The sequence below is a fragment of the Oncorhynchus gorbuscha genome, linkage group LG02 (genome assembly GCF_021184085.1).
Source record: "Oncorhynchus gorbuscha isolate QuinsamMale2020 ecotype Even-year linkage group LG02, OgorEven_v1.0, whole genome shotgun sequence".
Lineage (NCBI taxonomy): Eukaryota > Metazoa > Chordata > Actinopteri > Salmoniformes > Salmonidae > Oncorhynchus > Oncorhynchus gorbuscha.
This window is the reverse complement of record NC_060174.1, coordinates 82,618,750-82,640,264: the sequence shown is the minus strand read 5'-3', so window position 1 is coordinate 82,640,264 and position 21,515 is coordinate 82,618,750. Positions and strand designations below refer to the sequence as shown.

Genomic DNA, 21,515 nt, shown 5'->3' with positions numbered 1-21,515 from the left:
CTCCTTCAAAATAATATTTCCTGGATCAGTTGATGATGGTCGACAATATCACAAGGCCTAACTAAACAGCTGGATACCAAATGCGCACCCAACAAGTAAGGTATATTAGACTATGCATAGCCTATTGAAGAAGCACGCAAGTTAGGTGACTTGGTTAAAAGCATTTTTTTAAGCGTGATATTGCAATTGCATAAATCCTTTGGATTTGTGTGCCCATGAAAAAGGGGTTTAACAGCAGCCTAACATATCATTATGAACACAATCTAATACTCAGCAAAACTTTGTCCCACTGATGGCCCCCATAAGGGGTTGTGAGTTTCGTATTCAGATGATTGACCTTTCAGAACATTCACACCTAGCCTACTGGACAATCAGCTCAGTTATCTGTACACTTTCCTGTGTGCAGTGCAGGTCAGTAATATTTCCCTCTCCTTTTCATATAAAAAAATGCAACTGTTAGCCTATTGATACAGACTTTACATAGGCCATTATCACTATAGCCTAATACTCCAATTGATTGAAAGATTGTGTGCTGCCGACAAACAGCAGTGCAGTATTTCTAATAATTAGCCTAAACTGAATCCTAAAAAACTCCTTGTGCTGAATGAATGAATCTGCACAGCCCTGGCTAAAGCCAATGATGTTTGAGTAGGCAATGCCTAGTTTATATTATATTTATAATTAGACTTCATAGATCAAATTGAAAGAAAAATAAATGTAATTTATTATGTGAAAGTTGTTTTATTCATTAATGAATTAATGTATTAGTAGGCTTATGGATGACATTCTTCAAGTTGTTCACCCAACCCAGTTTTATTTATTCTAAAAGGGCATGCAACAAATGCAGAGCGTTTTAATTTATTTTATACAATATTTGGCCCATATGAACACATGTATTTTAGGGCTTAAATGAGCCAATATATGAGAGTCTTCAGGACAGGTTTAACTGATTTTACCCACGGAAAAGATATGAGAGCCTTTATGAGTTCCCCACGGATCAACGAAGCCACCAGCACATGCATTTTCCCCCAGTTAAATCGTGCACACGCGGACAAAAGTAACCAACATAAAATAATGCATTGCAGCGGTGCTTCGATTCTATACAGTGTATCTATAAGATGGACAACCCACTACCCTTCACTCAAAATGTCAGCAGGTCAGGGCAGCACTGCGGCTGTATGAGAGGAGATGGAGGTGGTAGAAGTAGCCTCCTGGCCTTTGATTCAGGCACAAGCATAGATACTACAAAACTTATCCTATAAACCTATGCATTGACATAATACTCTGAGGTGCAACCTCCTTAAGAGCTGCTGTCTGTTATAGCGGGTGATTCCTCTCGAACCTAGAATTTTAAAAAAGGGTATGATTTGGGGGATTTTCACAACATTTAACCATACAAGGGTCCTTTGGAGGAAGGATTGCCAATTTTTCAATATATCGTTGAACATAATATATTCTACGGGCATATCGAAGTTCCAGAGCAGGATCTCTGCTGGTTTTAAAGTTACGGCCCATTTTATACAGAGAAATTGGCATAGTAGACAATCAATTTAACCAATCACAGCCCTCCTTTTACTTGTATCATTGCACATCCTGCAAAGGCAACCATTTTGAATCTATTTTCACATTCACTGTTGGTAATGCTTACAAATTGGATCATAACTAAAAGTAGCAGAAATCCTACTCTGGAACTTTGATTTGCCGGTAGAGTAGATCCTGTTCAAGAAAAATAAAATTAAAGAAATTTGGCAAAACAAATGTGTATATTTCAATATTAAGGTTTATATTTTTCTCATTTAATGTAAGAAATGTGTTATTGAAATCAAAATACTACTCATTTTACAGTGCAAGCTGTACGCTTCATATGACACCAATATTCCACAGGGATGCTGGCCCATGTTGACTCCAATGCTTCCCATAGTTGTGTCAAGTTGGCTGGATGTCCGTTGGGTGGTGGACCATTCTTGATACACATGGGAAACTGTTGAGTGTGAAAAACCCAGCAGCTTTGCAGTTCTTGACACAAACCGGTGCGCATGGCACCTACTGTCATACCCTGTTTAAAGCCACTTAAATATTTTGTCTTGCCCATTCTTCCTCTCAATGGCACACATACACAACCCATGTCTCAGTTGTCTCCAGGCTTAGAAATCCTTTATCTGGTCTTCTCCCCTTCATCTACACTGATTGAAGTGGATTTAACAAGGATATGAAGGATGAAGGATCATAGCTATGAAGGATCATAGCTTTCACCTGGATTCACCTGGTCAGTCTGTCATTGAAAGAGCAGGTGTTCTTAATGTTTTGTACACTCAGTGTCAACAATCCTCCCTACAAAGGATTACATGTGAAAAATCCCCCAAATCATGGTCTTTTTATGTTCCTAGTTTCATAAGGAATCACCCTAGTATGGATGTACTCACAGTACGTCTCAAACAGACGAGGTAAGACACCATTTTCTCTACCCTGTTCTCAATCTGAAAAATGTTTTTTTCAGTCAGATGTCTGACTAGTGACTCATGCCACTGTAAGCTTGGTTCTATTTTCTTCTCTGCTCTTAGCGGCCCTGCTGACGCTAACACCAAAGGATGGTGACGCAGCTGCAGCTTGGGTCTCTACAGGGCAGGAGTCCTCCATTTATGTAAATAGAAAAGGCCTCTGGGAATGGCTACTGCGGCTGCAGCCGGTGATATGCACCCACCTTGTTTCCGGAGGTGTCCTTGCCCTTGCCCTCCTCAGCAACGTGGAATCTCAGGTTCTCCAGGAGAATGACGGAACCCTCTGCGGGGTCGGCGCAGGCCTGCTCTACATCAGGACCCACACAGTCCTTCAGGAAATGCACGTCCCTGAGAATGAGTGCAAAGCAAACACGTGCACATTTGAGTACTTTATTTGGGCTCCATAATGAAACACTGACTAAGTACAAACAATCCAAACATTTCCAAAATGACAAATCTGATTAATTAATTGGGACGAGTAATATTTCACTCGGCGCATGGCAATAGGCAGCTATGGAGGGCCATGGAAGGAGCCAGGAGGTCTCACTTGCCCAGCAGGCTCTTGAGCTCGGCGGCCACGGGCTCCAGGGAGAATTTGTCAGGCATGGGGTTCCCATCAGGACGACCCAAGTGGCTCATCAGCACCACGGCCTTGGCCCCATGATCCAGACAGTGCTTGATGGTGGGTACAGCAGCCTTGATCCTGGAACACACAGGTACAAAATATGAGCAAAGGCTGGAATAGGGCTCCTATAGAATGACATAGCAGCATTTGGTCTAATAAGGTGTATTACTAATAGATGATCAAATTAAAACAAGCTCATTATTACCTCTGGTTGTTTGTGATTTTATGGTCCTTCATGGGCACATTGAAATCAACCCTGCAAAAGAGAAATCTCAAACATCCATTTTGGACACAGTAATAGTGAATTGTGTTTTGAGCAGGGGTTGGAACCGGTTCAGGGAACAGAACAGAAAAATAACGACGTTGAAGAACAGAACCGAGAAAGAAAGTGATCTATACGGTTTCGGAAGAGAACCGTTTTAAAAGCATCGGAACCAGTTAATAATGTTACTTTATATTCAGGGTATTTTTTCCCCCAGTCCCACAAAAAAATGCAACAAATCGCCTATGCAGAGCCCTCGCCGTCACTCAGAAACGTATTCCAGTGTCTGCATGCCTGCCAGCTGAAAATCTTTGCCAGTATGGTGTAGGCTACCTGTCCCTCCCATCCAAATATTTTTTATTAGAGAACAATGGATTAATTATTCAATGTTAGTTAACTACAAAAAGGTAAGACGTGTTTTTATTTTAATTCTGGTGCCTTTCTGCACACAAGCTTGTTAGCTACCTAGCTAGGTAGAGCTGGTCTAGCTCTCAAAATCTAGGCAGTATTATGTGTAATCTAATGGAACTGAGAGTCTTCCTATTATTAATTTCCTTCAACCAATCAGTAATTTGTGCCAGTGCAGTACACGTTGAGTGTCCTTCTCTAGAAACATGCTGAAAGTCTGTTTACAGAGAAATTGCATTGTATTTGGTCAAACACCATTGTCCCAACAGTTTGCTAAAAGCTTGCAGCAAGCTTATAGGTCTGCTGTTAGAACCAGTAAAGGCCGCTTTACCACTCTTGGGTAGTGCTGTTTGAATTAATGTTTACGAGCCTGCTTCTGCCTACCACCGCTCAGTCAGATACTTAGATACTTGTATGCTCAGTCAGATTATATGCAACGCAGGACACGCTAGATAATATCTAGTAATATCAAGTAATATCATCAACCATGTGTAGTTAACTAGTGATTATGATTGATTGTTTTTTTATAAAGATAAGTTTAATGCTAGCTAGCAACTTACCTTGGCTTACTGCCTTCGCATAACAGGCAGTCTCCTTGTGGAGTGCAACGAGAGAGAGGCAGGTCGTTATTGCGTTGTTTAACGCTAGCTTGCAACCTGTAAGGTTGCAAGATTGGATCCCCCGAGCTGACAAGGTGAAGATATACATTTCCCCTCATGACTCCTTAAATTGTTAACAGACTTCATGTCTGACAGAGATGCCTATGTAGTAAATTGTGCATAGGCCTATCAAATGTATGACTGTCTGAAGACTCACACTGACAGCTCAAAGAGTCAAACGTTATTTTATTGTGTATACTGTAGGGGTTTCCAGTAAGATTTATTTTAAAATGTCAGTCAAAAATAAATCTTAAGAAATATGTTTTTGAAGTGTTTGTACTATATGTAGATGATATTATTTCCAGTGCTTTCTTATACATACACCTACTCATTCAAGGGTTTCTTTATTTTTACTATTTTCTACATTGTAGAATAATAGTGAAGACCTCAAAACTCTGAAATAACGCATACGGAATCATGTAGTAACCAAAAGCGTTAAATCAAAATATATTTTATATGAGATTCTTCAAAGTAGCCACCCATTGCCTTGATGAGAACTTTGCACAATCTTGGCATTCTCTCAACCAGCTTCATTAGGAACGCTTTTCCAACAGTCTTGAAGGAGTTCCCACATATGCTGAGCACTTGTTTGCTGCTTTTCCTTCACTCTGCAGTCCAAGTCATACCAAACCATCTCAATTGGGTTGAGGTCGGTGATTGTGGAGGCCAGGTCATCTGATGCAGCACTCCATCACTCTCCTTCTTGGTCAAATAGCTCTTAGACAGGCTGGAGGTGTGTTTTGGGCCATTGTTCTGTTGAAAAACAAATTATAGTGGGCCAAAGCTTAAACCAGATGGGATGGCTTATCGTGCTGTGGTAGCCATGCTGGTTAAGTGTGCCTTGAATTCTAAATAAATCACAGTGTCACCAGCAAAGCACCCTGACACCACCACCACCTGCATGCTTCACGGGGGGAACCACACATGCAGAGATCATCTGTTCACCTACTCTGTGTCTCACAAAAACATGGCGGTTGGAACCAATCTCAAATATGGACTCGGATGAAAAGGACAGATTTCCACCGGTCTAATGTCCATTGCTCGTGTTTCTTGGCCCAAGAAAGGCTCTTCTTATTGGTGTGGTTTCTTTGCAGCAAATCGACCATGAAGGCCTGATTCACACAGTCTCCTCTGAACAGTTGATGTTGAGATGTGTCTGTTACTTGAATTCTGTGAAGCATTTATTTGGGTTGCAATTTGAGGCAGGTAACTAACTTATCCTCTGCAGCAGAGGTAACTCTGGGTCTTCCTTTCCTGTGGCAGTCCTCATGAGAGGCAGTTTCATCATAGCGCTTGATGGTTTTTGAGACTGCGCTTGAAGAAACTTTCAACGTTTTTGAAATGTTCCGGATTGACTGACCTTCATGTCTTAAAGTAATGGACTGTCGTTTCTCTTTGCTTATTTGAGCTGTTCTAATAGGGCTACCTTCTGTATACCACCCCTACCTTGTCACAACATAACTGATTGGCTCAAACTCATTAAGGAAGGAAATTCCACAAATGCACTTTTAACAAGACACATCTGTTAATTGAAATGCATTCCAGGTGACTACCTCATGAAGCTGGTTGAGAGAATGCCAAGAGTGTGCAAAGCTGTCATAAAGGCAAAGGGTGGATATAATATATTTTGATTACAACATGATTCCATGTGTTATTTCAGAGTTGAAGTCTTCACTATTATTCTAAAATGTAGAAAATCATAAAAATACAGGAAAACCCCTGGAATGAGTAGGTATGTCCAAGCGTTTGACTGGTACTGTATAGATTAGTATTATTTTTTTAATACACATATTTAACACATTAATTTTCTTCGCACAAAACTACCTCCATAATGTTGGAGAATAGAAGACCATAGATATGGTAGAAGAAAATAAAGGAAAAAAAAGTTTTTTTACCACCATCTTTGAAATGCAAGAGAAAGGTTTGTTATAGCCATCACTATGGCTGTAGTTCCGATAGTGTCCACAAGATGGCAGCAGTGATTGTGCAAAGTTTCAGATCGATAACTTGGAGTATGACTGATCCTCAAGACTTTTAGTGTGAAGTCCCCATGTACATTTGGGCAAATCGTGAAGGAGATATTCGCATTCATATTCCATTTTTCTGCAAGAATATCATCAAATCTGTATACTTGGGACTTTGATTTAGCTTTCCAAGCATTAGTAGCCATATTATAAGTTCAACATTTCCAAAACAACCAGTTTTCATAACTTCATAACTCTGGATATCCTGAGAATTTTTGTACAAAATGAAAAGGCATGCTGTCGTACAAGGTTAGAAGCTACATTTTACGACATATACATGGTTTCCGGATACTCCCATAAAGCCCAGCTCATTGGCTATCTAGCTAGCTTTGTTTGACCCCGATTGGTGCTTATTTGACAAGATACAGTAGTTCAAGTGATGGCCGCCCCTCGTCATCGGCGTCCCATGAAGGCGTCGCTCTCTGACCAAATATGGTGTCCTATAGGATAGACCACACCCCTAATGAGATAGTGAAGTCTTGTTACCTTCTAGGATCTCTGAGGAATAGATACGAACGTGATTTGACTCATTATAACAAGGTTTAGGGTGAGATTTTCACAGATTCCTTTCTTTGCAAATTGAACGAGTGGAAATACAAAAATAGATTGTGCATGCTATATGGACTTTTTTAGGATATGAAAATGGATTTTTATCTAACAAACACTTCAGGTTATCTCTGGGACCCTTTGGCCAATAAATCAGAGCAAGATTCCAGAATACAAGTACACATTTCACCTTCAGAGGTGAATTTATTAAACCTATCATGGTGAAAACTTTTGTTAGGAGCTCTCAAACAATAGCATGGCATTTTTTCACAGTAATAGCTACTGTAAATTGGACTGTGCAGTTATATTAACAAGAATTTAAGCTTTCAGACAATATAAGACACTTCTATGTACCGACATTTGCGGTTACTCTAAAATCTGCGATCTTGACATAACGCGCTGAATGATATACAACTGTCATATCCTCATACCTGCAATTGTTTCCTTAACTACAGACTGATGAAGAAAGTTAAGGGAAGTTGCTATTCCTCAAAAAGTTTCTTGGAAATGTTCTTGCGTTATTTCTTATGTTTCTCCTTAAGCCAAAAGTTAAGAAATTCAAATCTTGAAAATAAAGCTCTTGGATTTGTTCTTTGAAATGTTCTTAATTCAAAGATAGCTAAACACTTGTCTTAAACTCAGGGCATTGAGACAATAAGCTAATGAAAGCAAATGAAAATGTATAATTCACTCAAACATCTGAAAGTTTAAGTATATTATTTGAAACTAAATAACACATTTTAGAACAGTAATCTCAGTATGGAATATGCTAACATGATTTCCATTGCCAGCTAGATAGCTAACTAAAAATCATTTGCCTAGTGAGAATCATTTTATGATATTTAATTGTAAATAGATTGTTTTGTAATAAATATAATGAAAATCATGAAATCTGAAGACCTTGTTGAGGAATTGCACTTACGAACAATCTTATGAAGATTTGTATTATTTTTTAAAGAAGCTTCCTAAATTTGTGAGTAAGAAATGTTTTGTACATCTGGGCCTAGTCTGTCACAGCGCTGTAGCCCTGCCACTTTCCACCGCAGATGCAGAAGGGCGACATAGGCGGATGTGGTGGATTGAGACGCAGCCCATTAAAAAAAAACATCTATTTTAAACTAAGGAATTATGATGGGGACTGTGTTATGTTACTTAGATTGGTGCACCGGTGCATCAATAGACTAGGGGATTTAATAAATCCAACTATAGTATCCTTAACTAGGATTATTACATGCATTATCTGAATTAGGCCCACAGAATTATACATACGGCAGAGCGGTCTCTATGGAGGAACTTTAAATGTCATTGAACTTCAAAGTTGGTTAACGTTGGACCAGAGCAAACATTATCTAGCTAGCTAACAAGCGCATGTGTGTATGTGTATGTCTGTGTGTGTGTGCGTGTGTCTGTGCCTGTGTGTGAGCAGAGCAGCATTAGAATTAAAAACATACCTTTTTGTAGTTAATACATCCAATGGGAAATGTGATAACTCTAGTATCCTTAACCAGTATTGAAAAAGTAAATCCATTTTTTTTTTTAACAATTCTCCCTAATTTCTGAATCATGATTGTAATGTTGTCAGTAGGCAATGTTTTCCAAACTCAGTACTGGGCCCCGTGTACGTTTTGGTTTTTGCCCTAGCACTACACAGCTGATTTCTTTTTTTTTTAAACTCCTCATCAAGTATTGATTATTTGAATCAGCTGTGTGGTGCTAGGGCAATACCTTTCTGAGTGAGAGAGGGCTTTGCAAACTCACTTTGTTGCAATTTTTGTGGGACTGGAGAAAAAAATTGCCTGGAAAGTAAAATACAATTATTCTGTTCCCATGCTTTTAAAATAGCGGTTCTGTTCCGGAACAGTATAGGTCATGTTAGTTTCCACTTCTGTTCCTCAAATAATTTTGTACTCTTGCAGTTCTTGTATCTGTTCCCCGAAATGGTACCAACCCTTGGTAACAAGGTTTGAAATGATTATGCTTTAGTCAGTTATCTGTTTGGGCTTCTTGCAGTCTACAAATTATGCAATTGTGTTCGGCCTCATGGCCATGCACAAAAAAATGATCAGAAAATCACCACACAAAAACATTGCACCAACATATGACGCAATCTTAATTAGACTCCACTGCCCTGACCGACCTAGATAAGAGGAATAAATATCTGAGAATGCGGTTCACTGACAACAGCTCAGCATTAAACATTGTCCCGCCAGGTTTAGGACCCTGGGAATAAACACTTCCCTCTGCAACTATCTACTAAGATTTCAGAGCACTCCCGTCTGAGCAAGAATGCGTATTAATTTTTGTTGTTGTTGCCAGAAGCACAGTTGCAGTCACCAACGCTCTGGATAACATAAAAACAGCCTAACCAGCTCTGCTAGGGCGAGTAAAATGGTCAGAGTGAGTTGTTCTCTCATTTGTGTCTGGAAGTAGCTAGCAAGCATGACTGCTGTTGGGTCAGAACTCTCGGATGAAGACTACTTCTCCGCCAGGGCGTCCTGTCTGCGCTCTAAACGCGCCGAGAACGAAACGCTCTGAATTTACAAACGGGCAATCTGACGACGCTCTGCGTTTACGAACACCCAGAGCACACTCTGGCACTCCCGATTTAAATTTACGAACACACCCTATGGCTAACACAGTCACGCCATCCATGCTACTGTACATACGTAGTGCCTGTTGAAGGATGACACCCACATAAAGTAAATTTCATGTATACACGTTTTATAACTAGAACATTGATTTTTTATGTTTATAGTTCGGTTGATATCTGCAATATTACTAACTCCCGGCCTAAAATGGCAGCTTTGGGCTCAGTTCAGGCTGCCAGATCAAGGCCGAATGACTCTCGCCTAGTCTCTACCGTCATTCATTTCGGACACGGGCCGGATCTGTCTGCCAGACCCAGATCTGTCTGCCAGCAGTTTTAGATTTGGCATGCCGGAATCAGGCCAGATGTTGATGCTATCTGGGCTCCCGAGTGCGGATAGTGTTCACACCAGCCCAAACGAACCGAACTAAGGGGGTAAACCAACTGGTGTGAAAGCCCCGTAACGAATTGGCAGGCAACTCGGTAGCGCTCTTGTTACGAATCACCGTGGCAAAGATGGTCGCTAGCGATTGTATAATCTCCTTTCCACTGGCTCTTCGAAGTCACATAATTGTAACTCACCTCATGATCACGCGCTTCCCCTTTACGTCCACCTTGTCCAGGGTGAGTTTATTTGACAGCGACATTTTGATGTTTTACTTGCACCTGGTCTGCTGTGTTCCGATCTTCACCTCACTCTGCTGATGCCGGGTAGTTCCCGAATGAAATGACCTTAGAGCAGGGAGGAACTTCTGATGGACGGGACGTTAGCTTTGGTCAAAAGCTAATACGAGACTGCTGCATCAGCACTGTCATTGTGTTGTTCTTCTTCTACTTCGATGCGATATAACTGCGGTTGGCATTCAATACATTTTGCATTACTGCCACCTACTACAGTGGAGTATAACTTGTACTTTGCTTAAAATAAAAATAAAATTATATTTAATCAACAAATGTCCTACCATCTAACCCTACACTCACTAAAACCCACCACCATATTCCACAATTTAAATATATCTTGTCCTACCTCAGGCCATCAGCCTGAAAGGACAGGACACCACCACTCAACACACTCTTAACTCTTCTGAAGTCAAGTCTCCTACACACAAAAACCTCTCTGCAGCTGCCACCACAATCTCAATTTTCTTCTAATTACATTCCATACATGCAGTACAGTCGATAATCATTGCTATAAATGCTAAAAATACAATCTTACTGAATCATATATCACTTGTTGGCCTATCCCTCTGTACTGGTACAGATCTACTACTCATACCACTCCTCTCAGGGTCCCTCCCCCTTGACCCATTTTCCTCTTCTTTCTTCACTGCCTCAGCATACGACAACTTCTACACTACTCTAACCCTGAAAACCTCGACCTGTCTCTCTTGCACGGGACATTTCTGATCCCCAGCCCCATGGGCACCCCTACAATTAACACATACCACTAATTTCCCCAATGCTACACATTCATTTTTTGTGTGTTTTTATTGAAATAAGTCAGTTAAGAACACATTTTTATTTACAATAACAGCCTACCCCGGCCAAACCCAGACTATGCTGGGCCAATTGTGCACCGCCCTATGGGAATCCGAATCACGACCGGATGCGATACAGCCTACCCCAGCCAAACCTGAAGATGCTGGGCCAATTGTGCGCCGCCCTATGGGACTCCCAATCACGACCGGATGTGATACAGCCTGGATTCAAACCAGGGACTGAAGTGACACCTCTTGCATTGAGATGCAGTGCCTTAGACCGCTGAACCTACTTCCTACACACTGCTGCCACATGCCCATAAGCTTGACACCTGTTACAGCGTAATATATTCTGCACAAAAACTCGTACGGGATAACTTATATTTCTAACATCACTTCATCAGGCAACGACACAACATCAAAACTTAAAAGAACAGACAACGACTCTTATGTTTCCTCACTCACGCCAGCCTGTGCGTCTCACCAAACGATGAGCATCACAAACACTGGGAATCTTCCCCTTCAGTTGGTCAACTTTCTCATTTACCGCTACGCCAGTAATCACTCCTTTTAATGGCACCCTTTTCTTGAGAGCAGAAGAATTCACATTTCTTGCCCCCATTAATTTAACACGGAGTGCCTACTCCCTCTGACCAGCAGAAACACAAACAATTATCACAAGACCACTTCTGGTAACCTTCCTCCGATTCCACAGCACCCAATTCTGTTTTCACCCACCCTGAAACCACGAATGGATCAGCCAAAAGGCAATGGTACACTTTTTCAAAGAATTTCAATCCTACCGTCACAGACTCATCTTTATCCTGACCCTCGGTGCAAGCCTCAGGCTCCGAGAACTACACCACACCTACCACCTCCGCTACTTCGCCCTCACTCACTTCCATTTCTCCTCCTGTCTTCAAATCCGGCGTACATCTTTTTGACATTATTTTTTAACAAACTATCTCTCTTTTTTCTGCCATTTTTAACTGATTCAAGCACATGCTCTTCCACCCTCCTCTGGCTCTCTTTTTCCCTCCATTCGTCCTCTGTATACCTCCCTGTATATATTGTTCTTTTTTACTGCTGTTCTTTAATTACTTGTTACTTTTATCTCTTATTCATATCTGTATTTTTTGAAACTGCACTGTTGGTTAGGGGCTTGTAAGTAAGCATTTCACTGTAAGATTGTATACGGCGCATGTGACTAATAAAATTTTATTTGAAGTATAAATCTCCTTATGATAATACTGCACTTTTCCTGACATACATTTTGTTCTTGCCTTGAAGGGACGCCATTTTCTAGGCCCTGCCATTGGGTTATGTCAGTGCCGGTCATATGAGCCCTGCCCTCCATTGAGTACATTGAGTCATAATTCCTATAAAACCTAGCGGTAAAACCCAGAAATGGTTCCAATAGTTTTTCTATCATTCCCATTTCCATAGGGGTTTTTAGAAATACTGCATACAAGGTATGTGTTTCGTGTAGGCTTACCTTGGTGTGACGTTTTGATAATTGGGCAAATCTCTCTCGGACAAGGTAACTTTTATCAATATATTCGCCTGTATATTCGCCCAAAAATGAAATGCTAATTAGCTGCTAATGTGGCTATCATACAGAACTACACATCCTGTCATAAGCTTTGAAATAAGTACTCAAGGCACAGGGTGAAAAAGACCTCCACATTTCTTCATGCAAACTCATCTACCAGTAGCAAGTAACCTACCAGGTCATCCAATGACTACACCTGGTTGGGCACGGCTGGCTTCCTCCACTCGCATTAAACATCTGTACATTGAATATAAAATAGGCTGCATGGCTACACTTGTGGGCTCCATGGAAGCATTGGCATGTGGTAGAGAGAATCCCCTGGACACCAGGGCGGGCCCGCTCATTAGGCAGGATTAACCGGCCACCTATCAAATCAATCAAACTTTATTTGTCACATGCACCAAATACAAGTGCAGACCTTACTGTAAAATGCTTACTTACAAGCTCTTAACCAACAGTGCAGTTCAAGAAGAGTTAAGAAAATATTTACCAAATGAACTAAAGTAAAAAATTAAAAGTAACACAATAAAATAACAATAACGAGGCTATATACAGGGGGTAGCGGTACCGAGTCAGTGTGCGGGGATATAGGTAAGTTGAGGTCATTTGTATATGTAGGTAGGGGTGAAGTGACTACAGTGGTTGCTCCACTAAAAGTTTTGTGATTATGCTGCAGGACATAGAGGTAATTTGTGGGTTTAGTACAGTACCCTGTGTCACTACTTCATTGCTCCAGAACAGCGCAAGGGGGAGTTAGAGCACTGATTATGCTTTTGGGTCCCAAGGCGCTACTTTGTCTCTCCCGACCGGTCACATTGTACAGTGCCTGAGTGGCACAGCAGTCTAAGACACTGAATCGCTGTGTTGCTACAGATGCTGATTCAATACCTGTACTTGCCTCGACTGGGAGACCCATGAGATGACTGTAGGTTTTTTGTTTCTCTCACTCTAAAAACAGCAATAAATCATTCAAAATAAGAAACTGGCTTTACTTACAAATTACTAACAATGTCTCACCCCATGTTCAAGAATGGCCTTTTTCTCGCTCATTTGACTTTATTTGAAAACAAAATAATCTAAAAAATATTGTTGTTTTTTAAACAAAGCGATTATTGTTCATTTAGAATTATATAAAGCCCCTTGGATATTCTCACAGATATATTATTAACCCCGTTATTAGCAGGACAATATATATTGGTAATTTTGGTCATGGCTCCTGAGTGACGCACAAAGAGATTGCCTTGCAGTTCTCCAGCTGTATCCACTGGGGTCAATGTAAATAGTCCGGTGGCCATTTGATTAATTGTTCAGCAGTCTTATTGCTTGGGGGTAGAAGCTGTTAAGGAGCATTTTGGTCCTAGACTTGGTGCTCTGGTATCGCTTCCCGTGTGGCAGCAGAGAAAACAGTTTATGACTTGGGTGACTGGAATCTCTGATAATTTTATGGGCTTTCCTCTGACACTGCCTATTATATAGGTCCTGGATGGCAGGTAGCTTGGCCCCAGTGATGTACTGGGCCATACGCACTACCCTCTGATGGTGCAGCTGTGGAACTTTTTGAGGATCTGGGGACCCATGCCAGTCTTTTCAGTCTCCTAAGGGAGAAAAGGTTTTGTCATGCCCTCTTCATGGCTGTCTTGGTGTGCTTGGACCATGATAGTTTGTTGGTGATGGAACTTGAAACTCTCGACTCGTTCCACTACAGCTCTGTCAATGTTAATTGGGGCGTGTTCGGCCCGCCTTTTCCTGTAGTCCACGATCAGCTCCTTTGTTGTCCTGGCACCACACTGACAGTTCTCTGACCTCTTTCCTATAGGCTGTCTCATCATTGTCTGTGATCAGGCCTACCACTGTTGTGTCATTAGCAAACTCAATGATGGTGTTGGAGTCGTGTTTGGCCATGCAGTCGTGGGGTGAACAGGGAGTACAGGAGGGGACTAAATACACATCCCTGAGGGGCCCCAGTGTTGAGGATCAGTGTGGCAGATGTGTTGTTGCCTACCCTTACCACCTGGGGGCGGTCCGTCAGGAAGTCCAAGATCCAGTTGCAGAGGGAGGTGTTTAGTCCCAGGGTCCTTAGCTTAGTGATGAGCTTTGTGAGCACTATGGTGTTGAACGCTGAGCTGTAGTCAATGAACAGCATTCTCACATAGGTGTACCTTTTGTCCAGGAGAGAAAGGGCAGTGTGGAGTGCGATTGAGATTGCGTCATCTGTGGATCTGTTGGGGTGGTATGCGAATTAGAGTGGGTCTAGGATATCTGGGAGGATGCTGTTGATGTGAGCCATGACCAGTCTCTCAAAGTACTTTATGGCTACCGACGTGAGTGCTACAGGGGTGGTAATCATTTGGGCAGGTTACCTTCGCTTCCTTGTGCACAGGGGACTATGGTGGTCAGCTTGAAACATGTAGGTATTACAGACTCGGTGAGGGAGGGAGAAGTTGAAAATGTCAGTGAAGACACTTTCCAGTTGGTCCGCGCATGTTTTGAGTACACGTCCAGGTAATCCGTCTGGCCCCACGGCTTTGTGAATGTTGACCTGTTTAAAGGTCTTGCTCACATCGGCTGCCGAGAGCGTTTTCACACAGTCATCCAGAACAGCTGGTGCTCTCGTGCATGCTTCAGTGTTGCTTGCCTCGAAGCGAACATAAAAGGCATTTAGCTCGTCTGGTAAGCTTGCGTCCCTGGGCAGCTCACGTCTGGGTTTCCCTTTGTAGTCCATAATAATTTTCAAGCCCTGCCACATTCGATGAGCGTCAGAGCCGGTGTAGTAGGATTCAATCTTAATCCTGTATTGACGCTTTGCTTGTTTGATGGTTCGTCTGAGGGCATAGTGGGATTTCTTATAAATTTCCGGATTAGTGTCCAGCTCTGACCTTTAGCTCGGTGCGGATGTTGCCTGTAATTCATGGCTTCTGGTTGGGATATGTACGGTCACTGTGGGGATGACGACGTCGATGCACTTATTGATGAAGCCGATGACTTAGGTGGTATACTCCTCAATGCCATTGGATGAATCCCGGGAACATATTCCAGTCTATGCTAGCAAAAAGTCCTATAGCGTAAAAAACAGTCCTGTAACTTCCTGCTTTAGTTTTTGCTTGTAAGCAGGAATCAGGAGAATTATGGTCAGATTTTCCAAATGGAAGGCAGGCGAGAGTTTTGTATGCATCTCTATGTGTTGAGTAAAGGTGTTCTAAAAAAAATGTCCTCTGGTTGCACGTGACCTATAGCGGCAGATTTAGGAGGGCAGCATTTTCTGGAGCTACCCTGACCAAGACGCACATCCAACAACAACAAAACCTTACATAATTATCCCAGTGCACCTCTCCAGGTTGCTGTTGGAGAGACATCGCTGTGGCGCTCCACCAACATTCAGTTTAAAAAAGTATCTAATATAAATCATGTAGCAGATATAGCATTTGGTAGAAATAGTATGTGACCCTTTCTGTAGCCTACAGGCTGCTGGTGATCAAATGTATGACAATGTAATGAGACGGCACTTTTTACATCATGCAGGTTTCTCCAATCAAATAGCCTAACCTAAATGGCGCCCAATCAAATAAAAAAATATTTGACAACAAACAACATATTCTAAAAACAAGACAGGTCAAAGTAAAAGGGACAATATGTAATGGACAATCAGGTTACTCACAACTGCTGTCCATGAGTTTCATTCCGTGGGCTAAATTGTCATGATCAGTGGTTTCAAGTTTGTATCAGTAAATTTTTTACGAGTTGATCATAGGGAAAAAGAAAATACTTCTGCATTTCCCGCTGTGTAAGCACATTGCAAATAAGCTCAGGATAACTTCTCCTGATAGAGTTGGGTAGCTGATATTCAGAGCTTAAATAGCCACATTGAAAAGTCACAGGAATCAGGACATACAGCGAGAGAAAAAAGTATTTGATCCCCTGCTGATTTTGTACGTTTGCCCACTGACAAAGATATGATCAGTCCATAATTTTAATGGTAGGTTTATTTGAACAGTGAGAGACATAACAAAAAAATCCAGAAAAGCACATGTCAAAAATGTTATAAATTGATTTGCATTTTAATGAGTGAAATAAGAACAGTGGGGCAAAAAAGTATTTAGTCAGCCACCAATTGTGCAAGTTCTCCCACTTAAAAAGATGAGAGAGGCCTGTAGTTTTCATCATAGGTACACTTCAACTATGACAGACAAAATGAGAAAGAAAAAAAATCCAGAAAATCACATTGTAGGATTTAAAATAAGGGGGACCTTGCTGGCGCTGCAGGATTTCAGTCCTTCACGGCGTTGTGTGTTGCCAATTGTATTCTTGGTGACTATGGTCCCAGCTGCCTTGAGATCATTGACAAGATCTCCCGTGTAGTTCTGGGCCGATTCCTCACTGTTCTCATGATCATTGCAACTCCACAAGGTGAGATCTTGCATGGAGCCCCAGGCCAACGGAGATTGACAGTTCTTTTGTGTTTCTTCCATTTGTGAATAATCGCACCAACTGTTGTAACCTTCTCACCATGCTGCTTGGCGATGGTCTTATAGCCCATTCCAGCCTTGTGTAAGTCTACAATCTTGTCTCTGACATCCTTGGAGAGCTCTTTGGTCTTGGCCATGGTGGAGAGTTTGGAATCTGATTGATTGCTTCTGTGGACAGGTGTCTTTTATACAGGTAACAAACTGAGATTCTTCTAGGATTTTAGAAAAACATGATAGTACAGATATATTCTTGACTAACTTTCCTGATTACATTTGAAAGGTACATGAAAGGGGACACCGCAACAGAGTGCTGAAGTAAAAGATATTCAGTCAACGTTTGGTTTACATTTCATTTATTGATTACATGGGTAATGTCAGGACGGCAACAAGTTAAAAACATGGGTATCCATCTGTACAACCAGAATGTTTATAGGGATATCTGGAATAAGTGTTTTGTGGTCTGCTGTGGTCGATTTCTCAAGAGAGCAGTCTCAGTCCATTATTCTTCCGCATCCCTCCATGGTTTGGGTTGGACCTTCCCAACTGGAGACAGATTCCATGTGATGCCGGTTTGTGTTAGTACCTGAAAACGAGGACAGATGTTGAGCATCCCAAATAACAAATGAGTGTGTACACAGCAAGTTAGGATTTATGTTGGTGTGGGGAAAGAATAATACACCAAGAAAGACTAGGCTATACAAATGTTATACACTGTTTTAGGCCTACTATAACTTGGCACAACAAAGATAAAAAATAAACATACAAATCCCCAGACTGACACACAGAACGCGAATCCTCCGACCATCAGGCCAGTGCCATACTTGGCATGGAATTCGGGAGCATGGGTTGAACTGAACCTCACACGACCGGCACCTTGTCCTGCATTGAATAGATAAAACAAACATGTAGGGCCAAGGCACAACATCCACACAGTGAGTAAATGTCAGTGATTCAGAGGTCATGAGCCCTTGGTCGTTTTGTATTTATTTAACATTTATTTAACTAGGCAAGTCAGTTAAGAACAAATTCTTATTTACAATGACGGCCTACCCTGGCCAAACACGGACGACGCTGGGCCAATTGTGCGCAGCCCAATAGGACTCCCAATCACAACCGGATGTGATGCAGCCTGGATTTGAACCAGGTACTGCAGTGACGTCTCTTGCACTGAGAAGCAGTGTCTTAGGCCACGGCACAACTCGGGTTATACTGATAACACAGGTGTAAAATAATTAACAGGCTTCGGCATTCCAACTTCTCCGTTTTAGCACCCCAGGACTTCGCTCTCATTTTAACCAGAGAGTGGTGGGATGGAATGTCAAGATTACTTCTGCACGGATTAATATTGTCATGTTGGATTATTCAATTAAAAAGTCCCTCAGTATCTTGAGTATCTGGCTTTAACACCTAAATGCATTTGAGTATGTAAAAAAAATATGGTTAAATTAGGTAGGCTAGCTCACTATAGACTGCTAGCTGTCAGATAGTTTAGCTAGGCTAAGTAAGGACAGTCACTTATAACACTTAAAAATAATTTCCAGTTTACAGAAATATTCAAACAGACACAAGATGAAGAAGCAGCAATCTATCCCTTTTAAGCGATCTCTTACCGGAGACGTTCAGGGCTGCTTTAGCAAACCGAAGCATGTTGACTCGGGTTCGTAAAATGCCCTTGAAGACCAAACTGGAAGAACGTTTACGACAAATACCGGAAAATGGTTAAAAGTAACTCATACGCGCATGCGCATAATTTGCTAAACCTCGGTTAGTGCTATCTGAGATCCTTCGGACGTCCCTACCTTAAACCCTAATCCTGACCTTAACTCCTACTCTAACCTTAACCATAACCTTAACCATTTTACACTTCAACTTCAATGGGGTAACGTCAGAGTTGGGAAGTCCCAAGGGCGGTGGATAGCTAGGATCAAACATGATAAGCTATTTTTAGCAATTTTCGAAACTTTTTCTACTTCTTCAAATCAAATTGTATTAGTCACATGCTTCATAAACAACAGGTGTGGACTACCAGTGAAATGCTTACGGGCCCTTTCCAACAATGCAGAGAGAAAGAAAATAGATAAATAATACAAAAGTAAAACAGATAATAATAAAAGTAATAATAGATACACAAACAATGAGTAATGATAACTTTGCTATGTTCAAGGGGTACCAGTACCGAGTCGATGTGCAGGGGTATGAGGTAATTGGTGTAGATATGTAAATATAACTTGCAATAAAGTGACAGGCAGTAAACAGTTGCAGCAGTGTATGTGATGAGTAAAAAAGTTAGTTAAAAAAAGGTCAATGCAGATAGTCTGGTTAGCTATTTGGTTAACTATTTAACTAACTATTTATAGCAGTCTTTTGGCTTGAGGGTAGAAATGATTCAAGATCCTGTTGGTTACAGACTTGATGTATCGGTACTGAATGCCGTATGGTAGCAGAGAGAACAGTCGATGACTTGGGTGGCTGGAGTCTTATTTAGGGCCTTCCTCTAACACCGTCTGGTATAGAGGTCCTGGATGGGGTGATGTACTGGGCCGTCCGCACTATCCTCTGTAGCACTTTTGCTAGCAGCAAGCATTTGTCCTACCAAGCGGTGATGCAGCCAGTCAATATGTAGTTGTATAACTTTTAGAGGATTTGAGGGCCAGTGCCCTTTTCACGACTGTGTTGGTGTGTTTGGATCATGATAAATCCTTAGTGATGTGTACATCGAGGAACTTGAAGCTCTTGACTCCACTACAGCCCCGTCGATGTGAATGGGGATTTGCTCGGCCCTCCGTTTCCTGTAGTCCACAATCAGCTCCTTTGTCTTGCTGACATTGAGGGAGATGTTGTTGTCTGCCAGTTCTCTAACCTCCTCCATATCTGATGTCTCATCGTCGCGATCAGGCCTACCAACGTTGTGTCGTCTGCAAACCTAATGATGGCGATAGATTCATGTGCGGCCACACAGTCGTTGGGTGAACAGTGGGTCCAGGGTGTCTGGCATGATGGTGTTGATGTGAGCCATGACCAGCCTATCAAAGCATTTCATGACTACAGATGTGAGTGCACGGGGTGATAATTATTTAGACAGGTTACCCTGGCTTTCTAGGGCACAGGAACTATGGTGGTCTGTTTGAAACATGTAGGTACTGTATTACAGACTGGGTTGGGAAGAGGTTGAAAATATCGGTGAAGACACTTGCCAGCTGGTCACCATATGCTCTGACTCACCGCATTCAATCTTAGTTCTGTATTGACAATTTGACTGTTTTCGATGGTTCGTCAGAGGGCATAGCAGGTTTTCTTATAAGCGTCTGGGTGAGGGTCCCTCTCCTTGAAAGCGGCAGCTCCAGCATTTAGTTTAGTGAGGATGTTGTCTGTAATCCATGGCTTCTGGTTGGGATATGTACATATAGTCAATGTGGGGACGATGTCGTCAGTGCACTTATTAATGAAGCCAGTGAATGATGTGGTAAACACCTCAATGCCATCGGATGAGTCCTGGAACATATTCCAGAGAAACAGTCCTGTAGCTTAGCATCTGCTTCGCCACTTCCTGTTTGAGTTTTTGCTTGTAAGCAGGAATCAGGAGGACAGAATTATGCTCAGATTTGTTAATAGGAGGGCAATGGAGAGTTTTGTATGAGTCTCTGTGTGTGAAGTAAAGGTGATCTAGTGTTTTTTCACCTCTAGTTGCACAGGTGACATGGTGGCAGAAATGACGTCAAACGGATTTCAGTTTTCCTGCATTAAAATCCCCGGCCATTAGGAGTGCTGCCTCAGGATGACATTTTCTTGTTTGCTTATGGCCCTATACAGCTCATCTAGCCACTGCTCTTGAAGCGTTTAAGCAAGAAACACCAAACCAACATTGACATGAACAGACTTACTTAAATTAGATTGCTTGTGAAAAGATTGTTGATGCTATTTGCACTGTTTGAACTATAATAATTTAAAATTAGCATAAAAGCTCCATAGACTTCAAAGGCAAAATTGGGATTCACCGCTGCTCTTAATCCGTTTCAACTACAAACACCACCCCAACGTTGACATGTTCAGACTGACTCAATTTAGATGGCTTCAACACAGCTTTTTGCTACCATTTCATGAACTACAAAGCTTGTTGTATCCCAATTCATTTCAATGGCGGAGTGCAGGCTTCAACATTCTAAACTGAAATGACCGCCACAAAACTTTCAATGTTTGAAATGTTTATAAAAGGCAATTTTTCTCAGACCTGCAAATATGATGATAGATTAATTCAGTGCTTTCACTATAAAGGAGATCTTTCCACCCCTACTCTTGTCCACGGTGGTCTGCGAACCCACAACCTTCTATGAAAATTCCAGCGTTGCAATGTAATGGTTACAGGATGAAGAAAAGTTTCTAAAACTGCATATCTAAGGTTCTGGTCTGTCCAAC

The 21,515-nt window shown here is 41.6% G+C and overlaps 2 protein-coding genes across 2 annotated transcripts in view; both read right to left on the bottom strand.

Annotated features, from left to right (window-relative positions):
- Window positions 1-10,444, bottom strand: part of LOC124011075 (phosphoglycerate kinase) — a 29,279-nt gene extending 18,835 nt beyond the window's left edge. The window contains exons 1-4 of the mRNA XM_046324065.1: window positions 10,192-10,444; window positions 3,329-3,379; window positions 3,046-3,201; window positions 2,702-2,846 (exon numbers count right to left, since the gene is read on the bottom strand). Of these exons, the coding sequence (XP_046180021.1) occupies window positions 2,702-2,846; window positions 3,046-3,201; window positions 3,329-3,379; window positions 10,192-10,256 (417 nt within the window). The 5' untranslated portion in view covers window positions 10,257-10,444. The remainder of the gene's footprint in view (window positions 1-2,701; window positions 2,847-3,045; window positions 3,202-3,328; window positions 3,380-10,191) is intronic.
- A 6,994-nt stretch (window positions 10,445-17,438) lies between these two features.
- LOC123994618 (cytochrome c oxidase subunit 7B, mitochondrial-like) lies at window positions 17,439-18,869 on the bottom strand. Its single transcript, XM_046297447.1, has 3 exons — window positions 18,713-18,869; window positions 17,866-17,981; window positions 17,439-17,685 (listed from the first exon to the last, which is right to left on the bottom strand). Exons 1-3 carry the CDS (start codon window positions 18,747-18,749, stop codon window positions 17,602-17,604), a joined length of 237 nt encoding a protein of 78 aa, XP_046153403.1. The 5' UTR covers window positions 18,750-18,869; the 3' UTR covers window positions 17,439-17,601.
- Between the last annotated feature and the right edge of the window lie 2,646 nt (window positions 18,870-21,515).

Coding starts and splice junctions, on each gene's coding strand:
- LOC123994618 (XM_046297447.1), bottom strand. CDS start 18,749: ATGCTTCGGTTTGCTAAAGCAGCCCTGAACGTCTCCG. Junction 17,982..18,712: donor AGCAGCCCTGAACGTCTCCG/GTAAGAGATCGC, acceptor TATTCAATGCAG/GACAAGGTGCCGGTCGTGTG. Junction 17,686..17,865: donor GTGTGTCAGTCTGGGGATTT/GTATGTTTATTT, acceptor CCTCGTTTTCAG/GTACTAACACAAACCGGCAT.